Source organism: Cyclopterus lumpus, chromosome 2 (genome assembly GCF_009769545.1).
Source record: "Cyclopterus lumpus isolate fCycLum1 chromosome 2, fCycLum1.pri, whole genome shotgun sequence".
NCBI lineage: Eukaryota > Metazoa > Chordata > Actinopteri > Perciformes > Cyclopteridae > Cyclopterus > Cyclopterus lumpus.
Window position 1 is genome coordinate 10,761,059 of NC_046967.1, and position 21,037 is coordinate 10,782,095.

The 21,037-nt window shown below is 46.2% G+C and overlaps 1 protein-coding gene across 9 annotated transcripts in view; it reads right to left on the bottom strand.

Moving 5' to 3' along the window:
- Positions 1-21,037, bottom strand: part of tns1a (tensin 1a) — a 52,973-nt gene that overhangs the window by 8,465 nt on the left and 23,471 nt on the right. For 6 of the 9 annotated variants that reach the window (XR_004611025.1, XM_034549689.1, XM_034549670.1 and 3 more), the window contains 16 exons: positions 20,501-20,542; positions 17,465-17,514; positions 16,928-17,099; positions 16,779-16,829; positions 16,388-16,510; positions 15,792-15,856; positions 15,273-15,356; positions 13,226-13,338; positions 13,041-13,101; positions 12,868-12,943; positions 12,625-12,769; positions 12,418-12,483; positions 12,196-12,321; positions 2,399-4,072; positions 1,179-1,339; positions 950-1,094 (listed from right to left, as the gene is read on the bottom strand). Coding sequence is in view for 8 of the 9 variants with exons in the window: in XM_034549689.1 (XP_034405580.1) it covers positions 950-1,094; positions 1,179-1,339; positions 2,399-4,072; positions 12,196-12,321; positions 12,418-12,483; positions 12,625-12,769; positions 12,868-12,943; positions 13,041-13,101; positions 13,226-13,338; positions 15,273-15,356; positions 15,792-15,856; positions 16,388-16,510; positions 16,779-16,829; positions 16,928-17,099; positions 17,465-17,514; positions 20,501-20,542 (3,154 nt within the window). In the remaining variant the exon portion in view is untranslated. Of the gene's footprint in view, positions 1-949; positions 1,095-1,178; positions 1,340-2,398; positions 4,073-12,195; positions 12,322-12,417; positions 12,484-12,624; positions 12,770-12,867; positions 12,944-13,040; positions 13,102-13,225; positions 13,339-15,272; positions 15,357-15,791; positions 15,857-16,387; positions 16,511-16,778; positions 16,830-16,927; positions 17,100-17,464; positions 17,515-18,696; positions 18,781-20,500; positions 20,543-21,037 lie in introns of those variants that run through there. The other 3 variants (XM_034549740.1, XM_034549680.1, XM_034549698.1) reach the window with 2 other exon arrangements.

Genomic DNA, 21,037 nt, shown 5'->3' on the forward strand with positions numbered 1-21,037 from the left:
ACGTGGTCAGGAGGTGGAGGGGTGTCCACATTTTTCTGGGGAAGGGATCAGCCCAATAACCGAGAAGATGAAGACTACGGCGCAATCTATAACTATAAGTGGCACGATATACATGTATCGTATAAAAAAAGCACTTTCTTTTGCTACAGCGCGGTCGTGGTGAGGGAGAGAAAGACTTGGCAGGAAGCGTTGGAGCACTGCAGGGAGCATCACCACAACCTGGCCAGCGTGGCCTCGGACACCGAGATGCTGCTCATCCAGAAAGAGTTGAAGGAAGACGGGACCTCGGCACGCGTCTGGATGGGCCTGCGTTTCCTTGCCGGAGGCTGGATGTGGGTGGACGGGCAGCCGCTGGCTTACGAGGCCTGGGGCGGGGAGGGGAAGGACGAGTGTCCGGAGGTCAAGCAGAGGTGTGCGGCCATTCGGGTTACGGGAGAGACGCAGAGCGGCGCCAAAGCGGTAAAAAGGGATGTGACTGCAGATGTTAAAGTAAAGGAATGGGAGGCTCACGACTGTGTGGAGAGACTCCATTTCATCTGCTACTGACTGGTTAAATGGGGACATATGTTTGTACCGTTACTGTACTGCAATTTTGACTGTTTATGTGAAGTAGTTTGCTCTCACAGGTACATATTTACTTGGTTTATAGCAGTTTGTTGACTTTTTGGTGGGAAAATGTGTTTTTGGGGTGTATTCCATCATTATGTTAAAACCTTGTGTAACCAAATTAAGGGTTGGATTAAAAAAAAAAAAAAATGTAATCAAATGTTTAATCAAATAAAAAATATCATGAAATTCTTTCCTGGTTTTTTTCCGTCCTTTTCATACTTAAATATTTGTTTTATCATTAAATAATTACAATTGAAAAGTAAAGCCGGTCAACGGTTAGTGTTTAGCGGGTTGCCGAGCCCCCCCCCCCCCTTCCAGTCTGCAGGCAGGGTGAACCTACACATGTTGAAGTAAGGAGTCTGTGGCGACACGGGGAAGCTGGGGGTCGGGGGGGAATTCTCACCACCGCCTCCAAAGGCGGGACTGTTGTCGAACCCGTCCGCCTCGTCGTCCTCGAACGCCTCCCGGTAGCTGTGCATGGGACCCTGGAAGAGAAAAATATGTTTCTAACACGACTTTTACTCGGTTCAATCAGGTTTCACAGCATTAAAACAAAAAAAAATGCTGACCTCTCTGGGTCGTCCCCCCGGGTTGATGGCCAGATTGCGGGCGAAGTCCGGTGAATCCACCATCATGTTGTCATGGCTGCTCTGGTACTGTCCCTCGCTGGTTGTCCGACGTCGACCCGTCTCCTGCGTCACTTCCGGGGTCATTCCTCTGGACCGAACCCCTGAAAGTAGAAACAAATGCGTAATTTTTTATTTTTTTTTTAATAGCTTTTTATATTGTTCACGCAATATTTAGCTTCTTTCATTTTTTTTTCATCAGAGGTACATATCAAGAAGTGAAGGGAATAAATAAAAAAATGTTTTTAAAAAGCAGCGGAAATAGAGCAGAAACAGGAATTGATGAAAAGACATCTTTAAAAAAAAAGAAAAAAGAAGAAGAATGAAACTAAAATAAAAGCGAGGGAAAGTGGACAAACCAGAGAAGGAAAAAGAGCGATGGCGGTCAGAATCTTGCGATGTCATGCTTTCACTGATGCCCCGAATACGAGCGTTGTACTCTGTTCCCGTGGGGGCGAGGGGGGAGGGAGGAGGGAGGTCAGGGTGGTGGATGGAGAGCAGGAGGTGGAGGAGAAAGGTGGAGGAGGAAGGTGAGAGAGGTGCAGCGGTGGAAGCAAATGGTGGGAAGGGTTGTCCATACAGCAGAGAGATGGATTGAACAGAAAAGGAGAAGACATATCAGAACAGAAATGGATCTAATGAAAGTGAGGAGAAAATTAAACAAAATCAAATGAGTCAAATGAGTCGACAACAGGTTCATCTTAAGTTCTATAGCTGCAAGGTGAAATGATGTTCACTGCTAAAAAGGTTGATGTTTAAAAGTGGTTCAAAAGAAGGTGATATTTGTTCCACCGGGTGGCGCCTTGGAGCATCCACATGGTTTAACATAAACGTAAATATGGATGATGCATGGAAGCTGGAGCCTCTGGACGCATTGGCTATTCATACTCTCATCCCATCTCCACTCTCATCAACTCTGCTTCGTTTCGGCTGCAGAGCTCATTTTTAGGACTTTAGGTCATTACTTCGCGATGACTCGGTAACAGAACCCGCTGAAAACTGCACTGCTCGCGTGCTATGGACAATATACCTGACCTGAGACCTGTTTTACGTATGTAAACTAACCACAATGAATGTCATGTCTGCATATCTGTTGTTGTCAAAGTTATATTTATTGTTGCATGTTCATTTTCCCCGTTTCAGACAATAACTCGGAGCCTTACCGGCGATGCGGTGAGCCACCAGGCCCTCCAGGTTAAGCGTCTCCTCCTCTGCTTCTTGTTCTCGGGGCAAGGATGAAGTAGACGTGTCTTGTGGCTGGGGGGTGAGTGTTGGGAGGGGAGAGGAAGAGGCACTGTAGCCTGTGAAAGGAGACGAGCCCTGCGGGTCAGGGGAGTGGGAAACCCCGCTTCCTGGGTACGAGATCACAGGCTTCGCTGGCACCTGCTGGTTGAAATTAGGGGAGGGATCTGTGTGGTAATTATGGGCTGCTTGGCGTGTGTGTGGGTAGGGCTCTGGGGTGTGTGTTGGGGTGGTGTTTTGGTGTTGGTAGCCGGCATTGGACCTCTGGGGAGAATAGACCGGGGACTCCGTGAGGGGGCTCTGGTTGGCTCTCCCAGTCGACCGTAGGGGCTGATTAAAGGAGTTGTTGACGGACCCGGAGTCGTTGTACCCATGGATGGCAGAGTCTGCTTGGTATGAGGGTCTTGCGAGGGTCTGCGAGAAGGGCGCCTGGGACGAACTGAGGCCGTCCTCCCCAGGAGGCGCACTGTGGGATTTGGACATGTGGGAGTTGATTGGGTCCAGGTCGAGCATGAGCATGTTGAGCGCCTCAATGGACTGCTCGATGTCCCGCTGCGAGGCTGAGGTGGGGAAGTGGGGCAAGCTATGGGTTGATTGAAGAGGAGGGCCAAAGGGATCATCTGGGAGGCTATACTGGTGCCAGGTGTTGAGACCTCTTTGAACAGCCTCCCGGCTACTGGTGCTCCTCTCTGGAGCCCTGGGCATCAGTTTCGGGTTGGTCTCAGGGCTGCCGGCTGGCGGATTCCCAAAAGACTGTGAACGGTAAATCCCTCCTCCGTTCTCGTAGTCGTTGTATCCCCCCTGTGGCGACGCAGCGTCCACGGACCTCTCTAGCATCGCCGTTGGCGTTCGTACTCCATGCACGGGCATCTCGCTCAACTTTTCCCCAAGAACCACTCTCTCAAGGTAGGGTCCGTCGTTCTGCCTGCTGGCGGGCGTCTGCGATTGGTAGTAGTGGTCAGCCGGTGCCGCCTGGCCCTCCAGGGATGAGAGCGTACCCAAGCTGTCCACACTGTTGCCCTCTTGGCTGTTTGGCAGCTCGTCGTCTAGAATTTCTGTCTCACGCTCCTCCGTCGAAGGGGCGGCAACTAGCCTGGTGTGGCCCCCGTTGACGTGCACCTGCGCTGGGACCAAGTGTCGGACACCTCCTCCTGGACTGGTGGACGTGGACAGGTAGGCTTGTCGTTGGTGAGTCGGTGCTTCGAGGCCACTCAGAAGCTGGTCCAGCTCTCTTTTCTCCTGCGGGCTGAGCGGCGGGTGGGCCGCTGTTGGGTTGGTGTGGTTCACGGCACCCTGCACGGACTGGCTGTGCTCATCGGTGCGATCGGTCTTGACGGATGCGGTGGAGTTGCCCGAGTCGCTGCTCACGGAGAGGGTGTGATCGACGGCAGGGAGGGAGGCGTGGCCTGTCACAGGAAGGGTCTGGTCAGCGGTTTGGAGCGGATGACTGGGTTGTTGTAACGGGTTCTCGGCATTGGTCAAGGGGTTTTCATGGACTGGGAGGCCGTTGATGGTGACCACTCCCTCCAGGGAGTCTTTCTTGCGGACCCGGGCATATAGGCTTCCATCAAGTGGACCTTGGGTGTGACCAACATCTGAAAGAGATGGAAAGGAGACATATAGTATCATCATCAAGTAGTTCCATATTTTCAAGAGTACAAAACCTGTTTGAGATGATTTTAAATCATCTTGTCTTCACACACAAAACTGGTTTCACAAGGTTTAATGGGCCCCAGTCATAAAGTCAGGGACAGGATCCCTCACATCCCTCTGCACACTTTTTTACAGCTCCAGCAACACGGTCCCTCCAGCTCTAATAATAGCCGATTTGTAGTGCTAAAGCCCCTGTCACGTTGCGTCCGAGCAGGCCCACATGGTCTGACGTGAACCGGGGCGGCTCCGGTCCAACACACTGAAACAGCTGGTCTGTGCGAGCCCAGGAGAAGAGCTGCAGTGCCAGTTTGAAAGTCTTCAAGTTGACTTTCTGGCTGCTGAATCATGACTCGATGCCTACATGTTGCGCAATCATGTATCCACCGGATTGGTTCACGGGGAAAGATTTATTGAAATGGGCATATTTATATGATCTCTCAACTCAAACTGAACCAAACTTTTCAATCTCTCTAAAGGAAAAGTACACAACTTGTGGACAGTTACTGCTCCTTCCAGAAGGAGCTTGCACAACTAATTTGTGGCACACAAACACATAAACAGAGAGTGCTGTAATTCACACACAATGTGTACTTCAATGATAGGCCGACAATCACACGCTCTGTGGTGACACTTGTGCTTACCAGAAGAAAGTTAATACACCAATACTGGCCCCCCGTAACCAGTAAACGTTTGCAAAGTGATACATGACATATACGTGACCACGGCTGGCTCGTATGTGGAATATTCCAAATTGAGCGACCCCCCCCCCCTCCCCCCCCCCCCCCCGTGGGACAGATGGTGAATCGCTCGGACTGCCGCTATTTCAAAATCCATGTCAACAACAACTCGCAGGCTCAGTAGCAACAAGAATGAGAGGCCAGGCGGCGAAGTTGTAAACGCAGTTTGTTTCCTGTGGTTGTTTTTAATGATGACGCGAAGAGTTCAAATGTGTAAAACGAGTCAAATTATGTTGGGTTTAATTTGTGTGGAATTAGTCAAAGCTTAAAACAACACTGTTTAACAAAATGGTTACTTAACTTTTAAAAAGTTTAGTTTCTTTCCTATAATAATTGATATCACAGTATCAAAATCAGTGAAAACATCCTCCTTACCTGTATACGTCAGATAAAACCTCAGAAAACCCTCAAGAGAGGATGAAATATTTCCTCTTCTTCAGACATTGCGATAAAAAAAAAAGAAGCCACGTTTGAGTCCTCCAGCCGCCTCTCAGTGACTGAACGTTCTGCTCCCGGGCTTCTTGTACTCTGATTCATGTCCTCTCATCACCCAAAGGTGGGGCCGTACCACCGAAGCTGCCTGGAAGGGGGGTGAGCTGGCACTCCGGGATGAATCTGTGACCGTTCCCAGCAGCGTGGGGGGGGAGGGACTCTCGCCGCCACCACCATCCCAGCTTCTTGTGAAGCCACGTCGTTTCAAATAAAACTACAACTCCCACGCCATCTGTTTGCCTGGGACTGTCATCGGAGGGGATCCCCTCACCCAGGCTTCCACTGCATGCCATAAATCCTTAAGTAAAGGGGTTTTATTACCTTTTAAGAAACTTTGTATTTTAATTTACATTTTCCACCAAATTCACTCATTTTTCTTGAACCAATACGTTGCAAACAACTCTCTTTTTAGTTTGAAATTGCTGACATTTCTCAAAGGTTTTTATACATGTTTGCCAACACGATCCTCTCGTCAAAGAACAACGTTGACCATGACAGGTACTTACTAAACAAGAGGTGCAAGGTCACGACCTTCACATTTGCCCCGCACTCGTGGCATGTGCGTGAGTCGTGAGACACAACTGCATAGGCGCATAGAAGATGGCAGCGGGGGTTAAAGAGATCAGCCCTTCAGCTCGGGTGACCAAGAGCAGTCAAACCTTTCGGGGATCCGGTGTTTCATGTCAGATAACTGTGAAAATCTTGACAGGGGGTTGACTCCAATAATCCCACTTCAAAGTAGCTCAGTGGCTCTTCTAGATGGCAAGATCTTCCAGAGGTGAAGAGACCCCAATGGTCCTCTTTAAAGTGCTCTTAATTTGAATTCACATTAACATATTGAATGACTGCGTCCCCGACTGTACAGCAGCATCAGATCTGAATAGCAGACCTCAGGCCTGTTATTAAATCCAGTGACTGGCGCGAACCAGCAGCAGAACAAATACCTTTCTTCTGGTGTCAATAAATAGCTGCAGCAGACCCCAGATTAGATGGTTTGAGTCACCAAGGCCCGGCTCACACAAATAGCTAACGACTTGTTTCCTACTGCGGTGACCGAGTGTAGCATGCCATTCAAAGGAAAACAGCCACGTTTACCTCGACTCAGTTACTATTCAATGACATCCAAATAAGGTTCGAGAAAAACCCTTTTTAAACTTACAAAATGATGATTAAATGGGTCTGTCGTCAGTTTAGCACTAAAGTCCCGCCCCCTCTCTCTCTCTCTCTCTCTTACACACACACACACACACACACACACACACACACACACACACACACACACACACACACACACACACACACACACACACACACACACACACACCTGTCCATTCTCTGTATTCTCTCATGCGACAGGTGCTTTTCTCTCGTGAAGTGCCAGAGGCATTGCTCATGCAGCTCCACACACACACACACACACACACACACACACACACACACTCTTAAGTGTTCGCTCCAGTGTCTCATTGTCACGTCGCGGCCTTGGAGGCCATTAAAAGGCCGTTTAAACATCTGCGGCCAATGGTTTATTATTAATAGACAATGTGCTATCACCACTGTGATCTCTGTATGAAATGCACCAGCTGGGACGTTATATACACAGTTATTCCTTTTGAGATTAACAGGGCAGAGTGATTGAGGCGACACATTTGTCAACACACCCATAAAGCAATGAGAACACGGCTGGTTAGCCATTTTGGCTTCATGCACACACATTTCTAACTGGGATCTTGGCATGTAAACCTGTTACTGTCGAGGTTTAACCAAATTAATGTACTCATCACTCATTATGAGTGATTGCTTTTAACAATTAGGTCCAAAAGACCAAAATAAGTCAAGTTGATATGTGAAGGGGTTCCTCAGGGCTCCGTTCTCGGGCCACTTCTGTTACCCTTTATATTAATACATTTTGTATTATAAAGTCACTTTTTAGTTTTCACCATGAAAAAACATGCACATTCCTGAAAGGACAAGATCCACCACCAAATGTTTTTTAAAGGTTTCTGGGCGGATTTTTCCATTGAATTATCGTATTAGCTGTTTTAGAAGTTTCCAGGGCTGGTGGAAAGTTAAAGACACTTACATGATGACTTCATAAAAAGGGCCAAACCCATTTTTACAAAACGCAGGACACATAAATATAGAAAACACACCTAACGATTACACACAGAATTAAAGGGTCCCATGGTGGGTCTCTCACCCACTTAAGAAAGAGGTCTGCAATCATAGTTTTATTGTATATGGTGTATGATTTCATGTATGTTTATAAGTGCTTGAAAGAGGACGCGTGACAAAGATGAAAAGAACCAAAGTGCACTGAAGACAAACCAAAACAATGCTAAACTTAAACTTCAAGGAGCAGGATGAAAATATATCTCTTTAAGATAGTTGTCAAGACAGAAGGATGCATATAAACAAAGACATTGATTCTTAATTCATCAGTATATAGGATTAAATAGCTTAAGATGGATATTGTATCCATAGTGTGACCTTCATGTAGCTTTGAAGATCTACAATGTTCCTTTATATATATATATATATATATATATATATATATATATATATATATATATATATATATATTCATATAGATATACAATTATAAATACTGACAGGCAGTGGCAGGCATGTACACGCACAAACACAATTGTGAGAGAGCCATCAGGTATCTCTCAGCAGGATGTGACATTCACCGTCACAGTTTTCATATCACCGTGACGACGGCCAGTCTGCATGCTCGGTTTGACTGACAGCTCGGTTTGACTGACAGCTGACTGACTCGTCTTAAAGACTTGTGTGTCCGAGACACGCTGCAAAAACATCCTCGTTAAGCCATTTTGCACTGATTTTACTAACTTCTTCCAAACTTCGGATAAAAGAAATGAAGATAGAAAAATATATATTTTGCAGTTATTATAACTTTATGTTTAAGGCTGCAAACGGGCCATTGGTGTCTTTGTAAAAGGTGTCATGGTTGGTGACTGGCACGAGGAAAACTGTCACAGTTTTATATATATATATTTATATATATATGTCTGCCTCTCATTCCGTCTATCATCCAGTGTCCAGCTGTCACAGTTGGAGGTGACGTGACTGCATCAGTGTCCGTCTCCACGATAGCTTTCAGGATGATGTCATCCATCCTGCCTGTCTGTCTGTCATCTGAGCGAGTGTCATAAAATAAAATACATCCGTCTGTCTGTCAGTACGTCGGCTGAACTCCACGACTGATTCATTTGCGAGACAGGAAATGTCAGATCAGGCTGCAGACTGGGATATTTAGTTGGGTTTGGTTGGTCGGTTGAAGTTTGCATTAGTTGGCAATGTGCGTAAGAAATGTCGCAATGCGCCGAAAAATGCAAGGAAGAAGAAGGGAGACTCTCAACGCTGCAAGATTTAAAAATAGTGTTTCTTTGCTTGTAAGAGAATTAAACTCCTCTCAAAAAGGGGGCCGAGTTAGCGCCTTTGCATGTGCACAAGAAAATATCCAAAGCTGCCACAAAGAGCGTAGCAACAGGGGCACGTCGGGGTAATTCGATGGCGTCTGCCTCTGTGCGTCCGGCTGTCTCCCGACTGGGCGGGCTGTTTTTTTCTTTTTCTTTTCGTGCATCTGTCCATCCATCTGTCTTTCACTCGTGAGGAGCAGTAGCCGTCATAAAAGTGCATCTGCCTGCTGTCTATAGCTCCATGTTGGTCTGTCATCTTGGTCTTTAATTAACAGAAAGACAGAAACCATGGTGCAAAAAAGAGGCCCAGTAACAATCCGACGCATTCGAATAAAAATGAATGCTTTTAAAAAAGCCTCTGTATGTCAAAGTCAGGCAAAGACACTACGAGAGAGGCTCAATAAGGAGGAGAAGGTCCTAAAAGCCATATACGGCGACATCGAGAAAGGAGGCATTAAGAGATGAGGACTGGCTCAGCAGGGTTTCCAGGGCTGGGATTTGAACCTGCTGCTAGAGCTCACTGTGCTGTCAGCAGGAGGTGTAACTCCAAGCATTATGTGCACATGCAAGACACACACACACACACACACACACACAGGAGGCTTTTAAAATACCCGACTGCTCTCCATTTCTGCAGATTTTTTTGCAGGCCGCTTTCAGTGCGCAAAGCTCTCCTTAAACCCCCGTAACGCAAATGATGATGTCATTTAAATGCTCCAAAGCTTATGTAAAGAGTGAATATTTTGTCAGTCATCAACGTAAGGGACATGTTATTGTACCAGAAGACTCCCATTTTTAAGAGTGAAAATATATACAGATAAAGTAACAAACAAAAAAAGGTGCAACTTCTCACCTACTGAACTCTCCCCGTGCATCGCATCCCAGTCCGAGCTCTGTGGAGCTCACATGACGTTACCAACCCTAACCCCCAATAGTTTTGGTAAACCCAAATTGCTCATAAAAACGTTCCACACGCAAATTGCTCGCTCCATGACTCATTTTTATACCACACGGGTGCCAAACACACAGGATGCAACCGTGTTGACGTGGAAACACAACAAACAAGACCAACAGACTCCACGTCTGCGGACCGAAAGACCAAATACTCGTATTCAAGTCTTGAATAGCGAGGGGATGAAAAAACCTGCATCCTTTTTTGCCCTGAAACCATTTGCAAAAAATAAAATGCACAAATATTTTTGCATGATTTAATCAAATTTGAATTCACTGTACGTTACGGGCTGTTTCTAAATAGTAAACAAAGTTTGCGACGGCCTTACAGAACTACTCACCAACCAATGCCGTCTAGCGGCTCTCCGTCCCGATCTTTACTTCATCCCTCTATCTTTACTTCTTATTTCTTCCTCCTTTAAACTTCGGGCAAACTACTTCCCTGGCTTTGACATTTTGGCAAATCTTGGCAAAAAGTCTGCGCTTCTCTCTGCCTCTCTATCTCCGTCCCTCTCTATCCGGCTCTATTCCAGACATGTTTCATGGCTCAGCCCCAGCCAAATATGGGAGATGGGAGGAGGGCAGTACACAAGGAAGCCCCGGGCCCCGCTGCCCTACTGTACGCCACACACACACACACTGGAACACACACACACACACACACACACATGCTTATTCTCCTGCGGCAACAAACTACCTTTCGTGGTTATTCTTATTTTTCAGAACTTAAGGGATGATGACATTCCCAACACACATTTAAGTGAGAAAACATATGAAAACGTCCACTTGATATACTAAAGATGCTCCACGACCCTCTTCTCTGAACTCTCTCCAAACATTTAGAAAAATTAAAGCAATAACTTTCAGATGTAAAATCGATGTTTTAAATCTTTTAAATTGTGTTTTGTCCCTTTTAAAAAATTTTTTTTAAAAAGAAGCTGATTTGCTCGCATCAGTGCTGCTCGGTGGTCCTCTGACTGGTTTGACCTCCGGGGTCGACAGCTGCCGCCACACCACGGGGCTATTAGTAGAGCAAAGGCAAGCCGACAAACACAAGGTGCACAACACACACACACACACACACACACACACACACACTCTTAACATACCACATAAAACTGCTAAAGACTCGTATAAACTAGAAAAACTTACACCGTGTAGAATTACGTCGTTACACAAATACAAACAGCTGGACTAGAACCTTCACACACGCACGCTTCACACGGCCGCGTTAAGTGCAACACTCGTCACGAATACCTTCCGTTAAAGAAACGCACACACACACACACACACACACACATGCGTTAAGCCGCCTAATCCCGGCGACGCTTTTTAAGACGCCCGTCTTTCGTTGAGCCCTCTCGAGTGGATTTCCAAGGTCGCTAGGACTCTGTTTTAAAAATGGCGTCGGGCATTTGGACATCAACGTCCCCCCCCCCCCCCAGGACAAAACATTCTTTTTACCGCACGCATAAGCAAGTCTGGATTCTCCCAAATGATACCTGATGAGTGAGAAGTGTCCTGCAAGCGTGTAAAAATAGGCCATTCCTGCATGTCGGTGTTATTCACGCAACATCAGTGTGTGTGTGTGTGTGGTCAACTCAAATGTGTATTCAGCATATCAAAACTAAAAAAGACTTTTACTTTTAATTCAAAATACTTTGTCAGCTTTTTTTTCAAATTTAACAACTCTCCTGTAATTTTCCTAAATCTTTTTTTTTTTTTTTTTTTGCGATCGGGTCGAAATTAATAAACTGTCCGAGAAGGTTGTTTTCTGCCGGCGATTCCCCGCTGACCTTCGTTGCAAACGCAGCAATTACCGCGAATGTCCTCTGGGGACATTCATAAAAAATAAAATAATGAAATGGATCTTTGTGAAGACGAAGAAGAAGAAGAAGGAAAAAAAAACAATATAGAAAAGTGGAAGCGGCACGACGACGCCTGCCAAGTGCTGACTGTGCATGTTTAAGTGGAATGTTACTTCTTTTTTTAACATTATCATTGAGTTATGTTTATTTCAGACATTTTGCTGTATGTCATACATGTGGAATTCCATGCACTGATTCTTCTGTGGATGACCGAATAGGTAGGAGGAGGAAACGTGGTCGGATACAGGCCGACCACGTTTCAAATTCCTGATGGGAAAGCCAGCAGTGGATGGAGGTGGGTTAGGCACTTGTGGCATCTCGGGTTACCCCCCCCCCCCCCCCCCCCCCCCTCCTCTGAGAAGTGGGCCGCCACCGGCAGGGCGACTGACGCCCCCCTATTTCTGCAGCGGCTATTTAAAGGACTAATTGACAGGAGGATGGGCAGTGGGGGGGGGGCTTAGCGGAGGAGAGGCGGCTTGAGGAGCAGGAAGATGGATCTTCTCTTCAGTTTGAGTGCAGAGTGCATCAAAGCCAGAGATCTGTGTGTGTGTGTGTGTGTGTGAGGACATACCGTGCTCGCCGTCCGCGGTTTCCTCGCAGCGCTGACTGAAGCTCTCGTACGAGTCCCAGCGGATCAGAGGGTCCTGGGTGTTGTAGTCCACGGAGACGCTCGGCCCGTTCTCCAGGTGGCCCAGGCCTGAGGGAACACACGGCATGATGGGAAACGTTGGGAATGCTTCAAGTTAATCGGCAATATATCAGGTTTATAAAAAACTAAATCAACATATGTTACCTTTGATTTTGTCTGGTCCATATGAGAAAACAAACTCCACCTTGCCGTACTCTGGGAACCTCTCATCTGTAGAGACACAGTACCGACATGCAGCGTTACAGTAAAACATGCAAACCAATATTAAATCACAGTTCTTCATTATTACAAATATATATATATATATATGTGCACATATATTTTTGGAGAAGGAAAAAAATTCACACCCACCCGCAGAGCCGTTACCTTTGAAGGTCTCGTCCAGCTCGTTCTTCCCGAACACCACCCCGAGGTCGTGGATGGCGCAGGTGTGGAACTGCACCCTGAACATCACGTCCCTGGTGGAGTTCCTGTACCTCTTGTGGTAGCACTTCAACTATACGGGGGGGGGGGGGGGGAAGAAAAGAAACCATCGGCACACGAATCAACGCGTCTAAGTCGCCTCTCAGCGTCGAAATCGTAATGAAGCCTCACCAGGATGTCTCCCTTGAGAAGCAGGCCGGGCTCAATCGTGATGCAGATACTCGTGTTGCTGTCTCCTTGCACGTTGCTGCAACAACAATAACAATAACAGCTGCGTGAGAAGACACATAATTCCACATATCGGCGCATTGAAAACGCACGCTCGAATTATAAAGTGCCCGTACTATATTCCCGACGTGTAGACGGGTTGCATTGCCTGGTAGATCTTCAGGAAAGGACGGCAGCCTGCGAAGGGGAATCAAAAACCAGAAGACTGAAACATTCTTGAGAGAAACCGGCGAGCTCTTTCTGGGGGGGGGGGGGGGGGGGGGGGGGGGGGGGGGGTGAGGGGGCGGGGGGGGGGGCTCACCTCCTTTGGACTCAAAGTTGGGGATGCCGTGCATGATGACGTGATGCAGGAACAGAGGCTTGTTGTTGATTTTGATGTGTCCGGAAAGAAGGCCGTTGAAGTATCGCACGTACCTGAAAACAAAGAAAAGGGGAAAGTGAGCATGAAAGTACTGTTTCCAGGACTTTTCCAGGACTTTGAACCAAATTTCCATGACAATCTCAGTGTACACATGAAAAAAGTGAGAAAAATGTAGTATTTAAACAAACAATGAGAATTCCAAAGCATACAGTACACCTTGAATGACACAAATGAGAGTTTGATTAAAAGAATAAACATTTATAAAAAGTGAGCGTAGACGCCTGCTTATATTTTAAAGCGTCTTTCTTTTAAAAGCACATTAAGTATTTCAAACTCAGCGTAAAAGAACGTATGAATATAAACACATTTACATGACTTTTCCAAAACATTTGGGATAAAAAAATTCTGTTTCAAGGATTTTTCCAGGCCTGAATATAACCATTAAAACAAATTCCATGACTCTTCCAGGTTTTCCATGACCGTACGAACCCCCTGTGTTCAGCCGACTGTAAAACAACCTTTCATCCCACCACCGGGAGATGTCACGGGGGGTGGGGGGGGCCGTTGAGTTAGTGCGGTCTGGTTGTTAATGATGGTACCCAACGTGACCTTGACCGCGGGGTCGCCGCATGCAGACGCCCCTCCCTCCCCCCCCCCTCCTCCCCTTTGCTCTGCTGTCAGTGTCCAGATGGTTTAGCCTGCTCTGAAATTCAATTAGACAGAGCGGGGGCGCCGCGAGAGGAGGCAGGGGGGCGTGTAGTGCCATGTGAGTCCTAATCACGTCCTGCGCTCCATCAATGAATTATCCAATATTAAAGGTTCATGCACGAAGCCTTTGAAAACAACACAAGCATATGAATTGAAGAAGACGTGCAGTAACACAAAACAGGCTCTTCAGGTCTGTGTTTAGTTACTGGAGGTTATTGACGATTAAAAACTAATAACCACACAATGTAATTTCGTCCATTCCAATCCTGATGTACATGATTTTCTCTCCAACTCAATAAATATCGGTCCTCAAATTTCTGTTCATGTTTTCGACTTTTAAAATGCACATTAAAAAAAGAGAAGCCGTAAAAAAACACTTTCCAGCAGCGAACTCGTACAAGCTTTCATAGCAGCTCATCTCCTAATCGTGATGTTAATGTCACACATTCCAGACCATAATACTTGCACAGGGGGGCAGGAGATAATTATATCCGAAGCAGGAAATAGCAGCGGGGCAGAGGGTAAGCCGGTAGACCTGTTAGAGAACGGCCGGCTGGCTGCTTCACAAGCTGGAACCAAGTGGTGTTAAGTCCCCACGCTGTTCCCTGTGTTTCCTCATTTATTACCCCGCAACCTTTTGTCCTGCTCATCCTCTCCCGAGACGGTCCCTCGGATCAGGTATCCTCTCCCCCGCAGGTGAGGGAGTGAGAGACGGTGAGGGTTCAAGGCCTTTCGGCACTTAAGTGTCTATTCATGAAGAAGAGTGATATGGAACGAGCTATTAGAAGGTGCTATTGCTTAGGGATGGGCAGGTGGAACCGTAGCTCCTCCCACCAGTAGAGAGACCAGAAAAAGCCATTTACCATTACTACCCCTAGAGGGCGCTGCATTCAAAAATGACACGTCGTTTGAAAGTACTTTTTAAACCACTCTCGATGGGTATTTTGCTCTCTATTCACGAGGAGCCCGTTATCTCAAAAAAAGTGGAGAAGAAATGGAGGAGAGTATGCTCTGATATGCTTTGAGAAGAACAGGAATGAGCCTCCCCAGAGACACCAGAGGAATCCCCTCGGACGGACAAGATAGACGACGTTTACTCCCAATCACGGCAATTAAAAACTGAACTGGAGATAAACTGAAGGGGAAGAATTTCCTCTGCAAAATGTTTGTCGGAGCAAAACTCTGTCCACGAAGAGTTTGGGGGTTCCTCTCGTTCCCCTCTGAGAGCCTGGGTCAGAGGTCAGAGCCCGTAAAAACAGGAAGTGAGGTAATAACTCACCTTATCTGCGACGGCTGGCCCACAGGAAGCGCTTTGTCCTCGTAGAAGCGCCGCATGGCAAACCGGTCCAACGCCTGGTCGGCGCTGCATCGCACACACACACACACACACACACACACGTGGACAGACGTTGTTATTATTTATCATACGAGAGAGAGAGAGAGAGAGAGAGAGAGAGAGAGAGAGAGTCATTTTAACAGAATCAAAGCTGCACATTTTTTTCCCAAGTTCGAGGCCTCCATCATTTACAAAGCCAGCTTTAAATCCTCCTGGCTCCCTCCCACCTATCGAACATCTGGTCGCATTAAAGAACGATGACATGTCGGGAGTGCTTCTTCTTCACAGAGCCAGAATAATAAGCTCGAGCATATTTTTGCAATAACAATCACATCGGCGTTTAATTTTTTCAAGGTCCGCTCGAGTCTCAGACCTCGAGGCCTCACTGTGATTGACTGGCGCTCCTGTCCTTACAAAACCTTTCTAGTATAGCGTAGTGGAGGAGGGCTGCGTGTCGGGTACCTGGCGGATATGTTGCTGTAGTGCATGTACGCAGCCACCACCACCCCCGTTCGACCTCGGTTGCCCTGGGACACAGAAACAGAGACAAAGACACATTTTCAACGTATTGAAACCGTAAAGAAAAAAGCTGGACGCACAAATAGTAAAAAAAAAAAAGTCGTGTTTGATCACCCACGTGTTGTTTAAAGTGACCGGTCCAACTCCACGCGCCACGTCTGACTGTTTTTTTCTTTTTTAAAAACAAGACGCGAAGGAATGTGAAAAAAAACTACGAGAATTTTGTGTTTTTATCTCACATATCGTCCAATGCCAAGAAACACTCTGTAAAAAAAAAAACTCCAGTGGACGTCTTCACGCTTCGGCTTTTTGTTTGATGAAACAAATAAAAGTAAAGACGTGATAATCAGTGAGCTTAACTGGTGCTGGCTGGCAGAGTTGTTATCTTTGGACCCGCTGTGCATAGCTCCGGCTTTATGCTAAGCTACGCTAATCGTCTTCATATTGCAAACGGACGCACGTGAGAGGGCTCATCGTCCGACTCGCCTGTAACGAGGAGGGCGTTGCCCCCCGACCATAAACACGTTGTTCTTCTCTACCTTGTTGTGCAGCACCACCACGTTGCGCGGGTCTCCGTTGAGCCACGTGTCGATGGCCTTGCACATGCTGCAGATCTTGTCCAGCGCCGGTGCATGGAGGTCTGGCCAGCCGAACTCCACAACCTGAGGGGGGAGGAGGGGGGCGTTAATGTGATAAGCGGTTACTGGCCTCTGTTTCGTTGTTTTTCTTAAAAGCAATCTCCCAAGAATGTTGTTTTCTTACAGCCCCCTTCGCGCTGCAGGCTGCAGACGCATCAACATGAATTTAACCGCGCAACAACCAATCAGATACGAGTAACATGTGTTTTACGTATATGTCTCGTTAGTTGAATCCACGAGGACCAAAATACAAAGTCCTCGGGTTCTTGGAGACGATCCGGCTGCTTCGTACCTTCGGGTTCAAACTTGATAAGTCGCTCCTCCACTCGCTCAGGTTGAGGATCTGAAATCGGAAAGAGAACATATGTCAACACGTCAAAGCAACACTTAAGAACAGTTAGTTTTTTACGGATTGTGGCTTGGGGGGGGCGGGGTTCTCACCAGATAGTGCTCGCCATGTTTGGACCGCAGCATCGTCGCCACCTCCTTGAGGTTGGTGGTGTAGGTGCGTTCGTCGGCGGCGGCGGGGAAGCAGACGGAGATGATCCTCTCCGTGATGTAGACCAGGTCCACCTCATAGCTCTCCTCCATGGCCTGAGCCACACTCTGACTCCTGGAGAGGCAGAGGGGGCGACGGGTGTTTAGCGCAGGATTTGACCTTTTTCTTAGACGTGGATCGAATGTAAACTCCGTGTGGATCACGCTTATATGTCTTGGAAAGAAAAACTATTACCGATCCTCCGTTTATTGGTTTATTAATAACGCCTTGCATGAAGAATAACAGGCAACAGAGGGGCGGACCGCTCATTTACATTCCTCGAAAAGAGGAGAAATATGCAGCGTAAACAATTTTTTAATTTATTTTAATGTTATGTTCATCGTAAAATTAAATGGGAGGTTTTAAAATGTAACAAAGAAGCTCAGTAAGTGTGTACATCTGCACATTTAACACAATAGCATAACAATGCTGGGTCTTACCGCGACTGCTTTCGCAATATCTCCACACTCTTGCAGGACCTCGCAGATCCCTGGAGAGCGCACACACACACACACACGCACACGCACACGCACACGCACACGCACACGCACACACACAAGCAGAGGGAGGGGGAGAGAAAAAAGGATTCATAAGCAAACTGTCTGGTAATGATGGGGATGTTATTGAATTACAATGTGACGTGAGAAAGTGAGGTCACAGATTATGGGAGGAAAAGAAAGAGGGAAAAGAAGAGAAGAGGAAGAAGGATCAAGCAAAGAAAAACAAAGTACAGCAGGAAGAGAAAGGGAAGGAGATGAAGAAAAAGGAGAAGAAGAAGAAGAAGTTTTTAAAAAAGAGAGAGGATGAAATGGAAAGTAATATTACGTAGTATTGGAATTAAAGAGAGTGAATAGAAGAGGCAAAAGTAGAAGAAGTAAAAGACAAATAGAGGAGGATGAAGAGGAGGAGAAGACACACATCACAACGCATCAGTGTGTTCTCAGGTCTCATCAGGACACACACACTTCAATGGTCCGGTTCTCCTGTGACGGGGAGAACGTCACTAAACACTGTCGAGGAACCCGCTGCATAATACATGCTGCAGTTGGCTCGTCCTCTCCTCGTCAAGAAGATGAAGCCCTCCCAGAAGATACAACGACAAATTGATCTCCTTCCCTTCGCCAGAGGGAGAGTGTGGAGGGGGGGGGGGGGCAAGGTTAAACACACACAACCCCGAAAACGGGAGGCATAATTCTCCGTGATTTGACAGGAACCAGATGCTTATGCTGGTGTTTTTTGCTAAAATGGAACGGCGTGTTCGCGCGGGGGCTTTCGGGTCGTGTTCCACATCACGGGAACGCTCTGTTGTCTTGTAGCAACATGGCACCCCGTGAAGCGTGCACGGTGGAGTGAAACGGCGTGCACTCTTTTCACACGGTTAAAGGCCGGCCAAAGAAAACACGCGCAACCACTGACGCATGTAGACATATTCCTAATGACACCTGAACATCTAAAAACACGCGTTCCTTCGTTAACAACTCACTGTACATGACACATGTATCCATCCGCTGCTGAAAAATAGTCCCAAACCAATTTCCTGTTTCGCCTCTATTTCTATAGTGAGAAATAGATTGTTTTAACCCATCGATAAGACATTTTTACATTTTAAGCTGCATGAAAAAAACACCTCAACATTTTTTTTTTTGGGACTTCCTCTGTGGGAGTGGCCTACCTTGCTGAACAGGTACCCAGTGCTCCACCTCCAGGATGAACGCAGGTGGGCGAAACGCCTTTGAATGGAGCTGCCCAGAAGCATGGCTCTGGTTTGATTATCAAAACAAAAGAAGCTCCGGATCCTCAAACTTCATCGGCGATTATGTAATATACTATAAATATATATTTATGTTGACGCATCTTCTCTCCCGTTCCTTCCTCTCGACTGTCTCCCTACTTTCTCCTGCTTCCTCTCTCCCTCACGCCCACAATGTGTGTTCTCTGGCTCTACTCCTCCCTCGGTCTCATTATCCCCCCCCCCATCCCTCGCTTCTCTCGTCTCGACTCCCTTTTTTTCCCAAGCCGTGTGTGTGTATGCATGAATGTACAGTGTGTGTGTGTATGTATGAATGTACAGTGTGTATGTGTATGTATGAATGTACAGTGTGTGTATGCATGAATGTACAGTGTGTGTGTGTATGCATAAATGTACAGTGTGTGTGTATGCATGAATGTACAGTGTACAGTGTGTGTGTGTGTATGCATGAATTTACAGTGTGTGTGTGTATGTATGTGTGTGTGTGTATGCATGAATGTACAGTGTGTGTGTATGTATGAATGTACAGTGTGTGTATGTATGAATGTACAGTGTGTGTGTGTATGCATGAATGTACAGTGTGTGTGTGTATGTATGTGTGTGTATGCATGAATGTACAGTGTATGTGTGTATGCATGAATGTACAGTGTGTGTGTATGTATGAATGTACAGTGTGTGTATGTATGAATGTACAGTGTGTGTGTGTATGCATGAATGTACAGTGTGTGTGTGTATGTATGTGTGTGTATGCATGAATGTACAGTGTATGTGTGTATGCATGAATGTACAGTGTGTGTGTGTGTGCATGAATGTACAGTGTGTGTGTATGTATGTATGTGTATGTGTGTATACATGAATGTACAGTGTGTGTGTGTATGCATGAATGTACAGTGTGTGTGTATGTATGTGTGTGTGTGTATGCATGAATGTACAGTGTGTGTGTATGTACAGTGTACAGTGTGTGTGTATGTATGAATGTACAGTGTGTGTGTGTGTATGCATGAATGTACAGTGTGTGTGTATGTATACAGTGTGTGTGTGTATGCATGAATGTACAGTGTGTGTGTGTATGCATGAATGTACAGTGTGTGTGTGTATGTATGTGTACAGTGTGTGTGTGTGTGTATGTACAGTGTGTGTGTGCTCGTCTGCTGCACATGTGTTTGACCTTAATTGCCCCTAAGGATCTAGAGACTTGACAACATCCTTTTTTCCTCCCTTTGTATTTATTCTTTGTGTTTTTACGACAGTGTTTCTGATTCGCAGCGTCTCAGTCTCTCCACCTTCTCCTGAGCCACAAACTGATTTAAAACATAGTTCCCATAGTGCACTTGGGTGACCCCCTGCAGGCCCCCACACACACTGACCCAATCATGTTCACGGTGGGGCGTCACGACTCAAAACCAGGGGTTGTGGCACGCCGTGGGATATATAATCATGGACCTTTTTCCATCTCTCGGGGTCACTAACTTTGCCAGTTAAGAATTTGAATTGCCATCGTTTTTTTTATTTTTTATTTAGAGACGGGGTCCCTAACACGGGCGCTCTGATTGGCCGGCCGGCCATGTGTTGCATGCTGCTGCCACCTCCTGCAGGCAGCAGGAACACGGTTGCATTAAAAAAAAAAAAAAGTATTAATTGAACATATTTAAACACAGGAAAGGGTCTGTAATTATCCCATTGTTATTACAGCACAACATTTATGAATGAGGAGCTTTTTACTCACCGGTGTATCTACATGCTTTAATTGCAGCTGGGGAGTGGGAGGCTGGAGAGAAGAAGAGAGTCAGTGGGTTAGTCATTGTTTCTGTCACACTAAATATGTTATTTTATATTTATACAAGCATATTATATGTTCAGCCTTAATCCACATGTTACTATGTTGAGGGACATTTGTTTATTGTCTTTAATGATCACAATTATTCAATGTTTACTTTCATTATTAGCATCAGATGTATTTATTTATGCGTTTTTCTTTCCTCCGCTCTGGCAGATTGACTTTTCATGCCAATAAAGACAATTTAAATGGAATTATTTGACTTAAATGGACCGTTATGTTTCTCGAAAACCTCTTTCAAATATAGAAAAATGGATTTTAAAAGGTAGTCTGTCTGTGAATAATGTCATATCCAAAATATATTGAAAGAAAAGAAAGCCCAATTATGATTACGTGTTTAACAAATACAAAACTCATCTGGTTCACAAGCGGCAGATAGAGTCAAGAGATGCAGAAGCAGAGACGGCATGTGAGAGAATATGCACA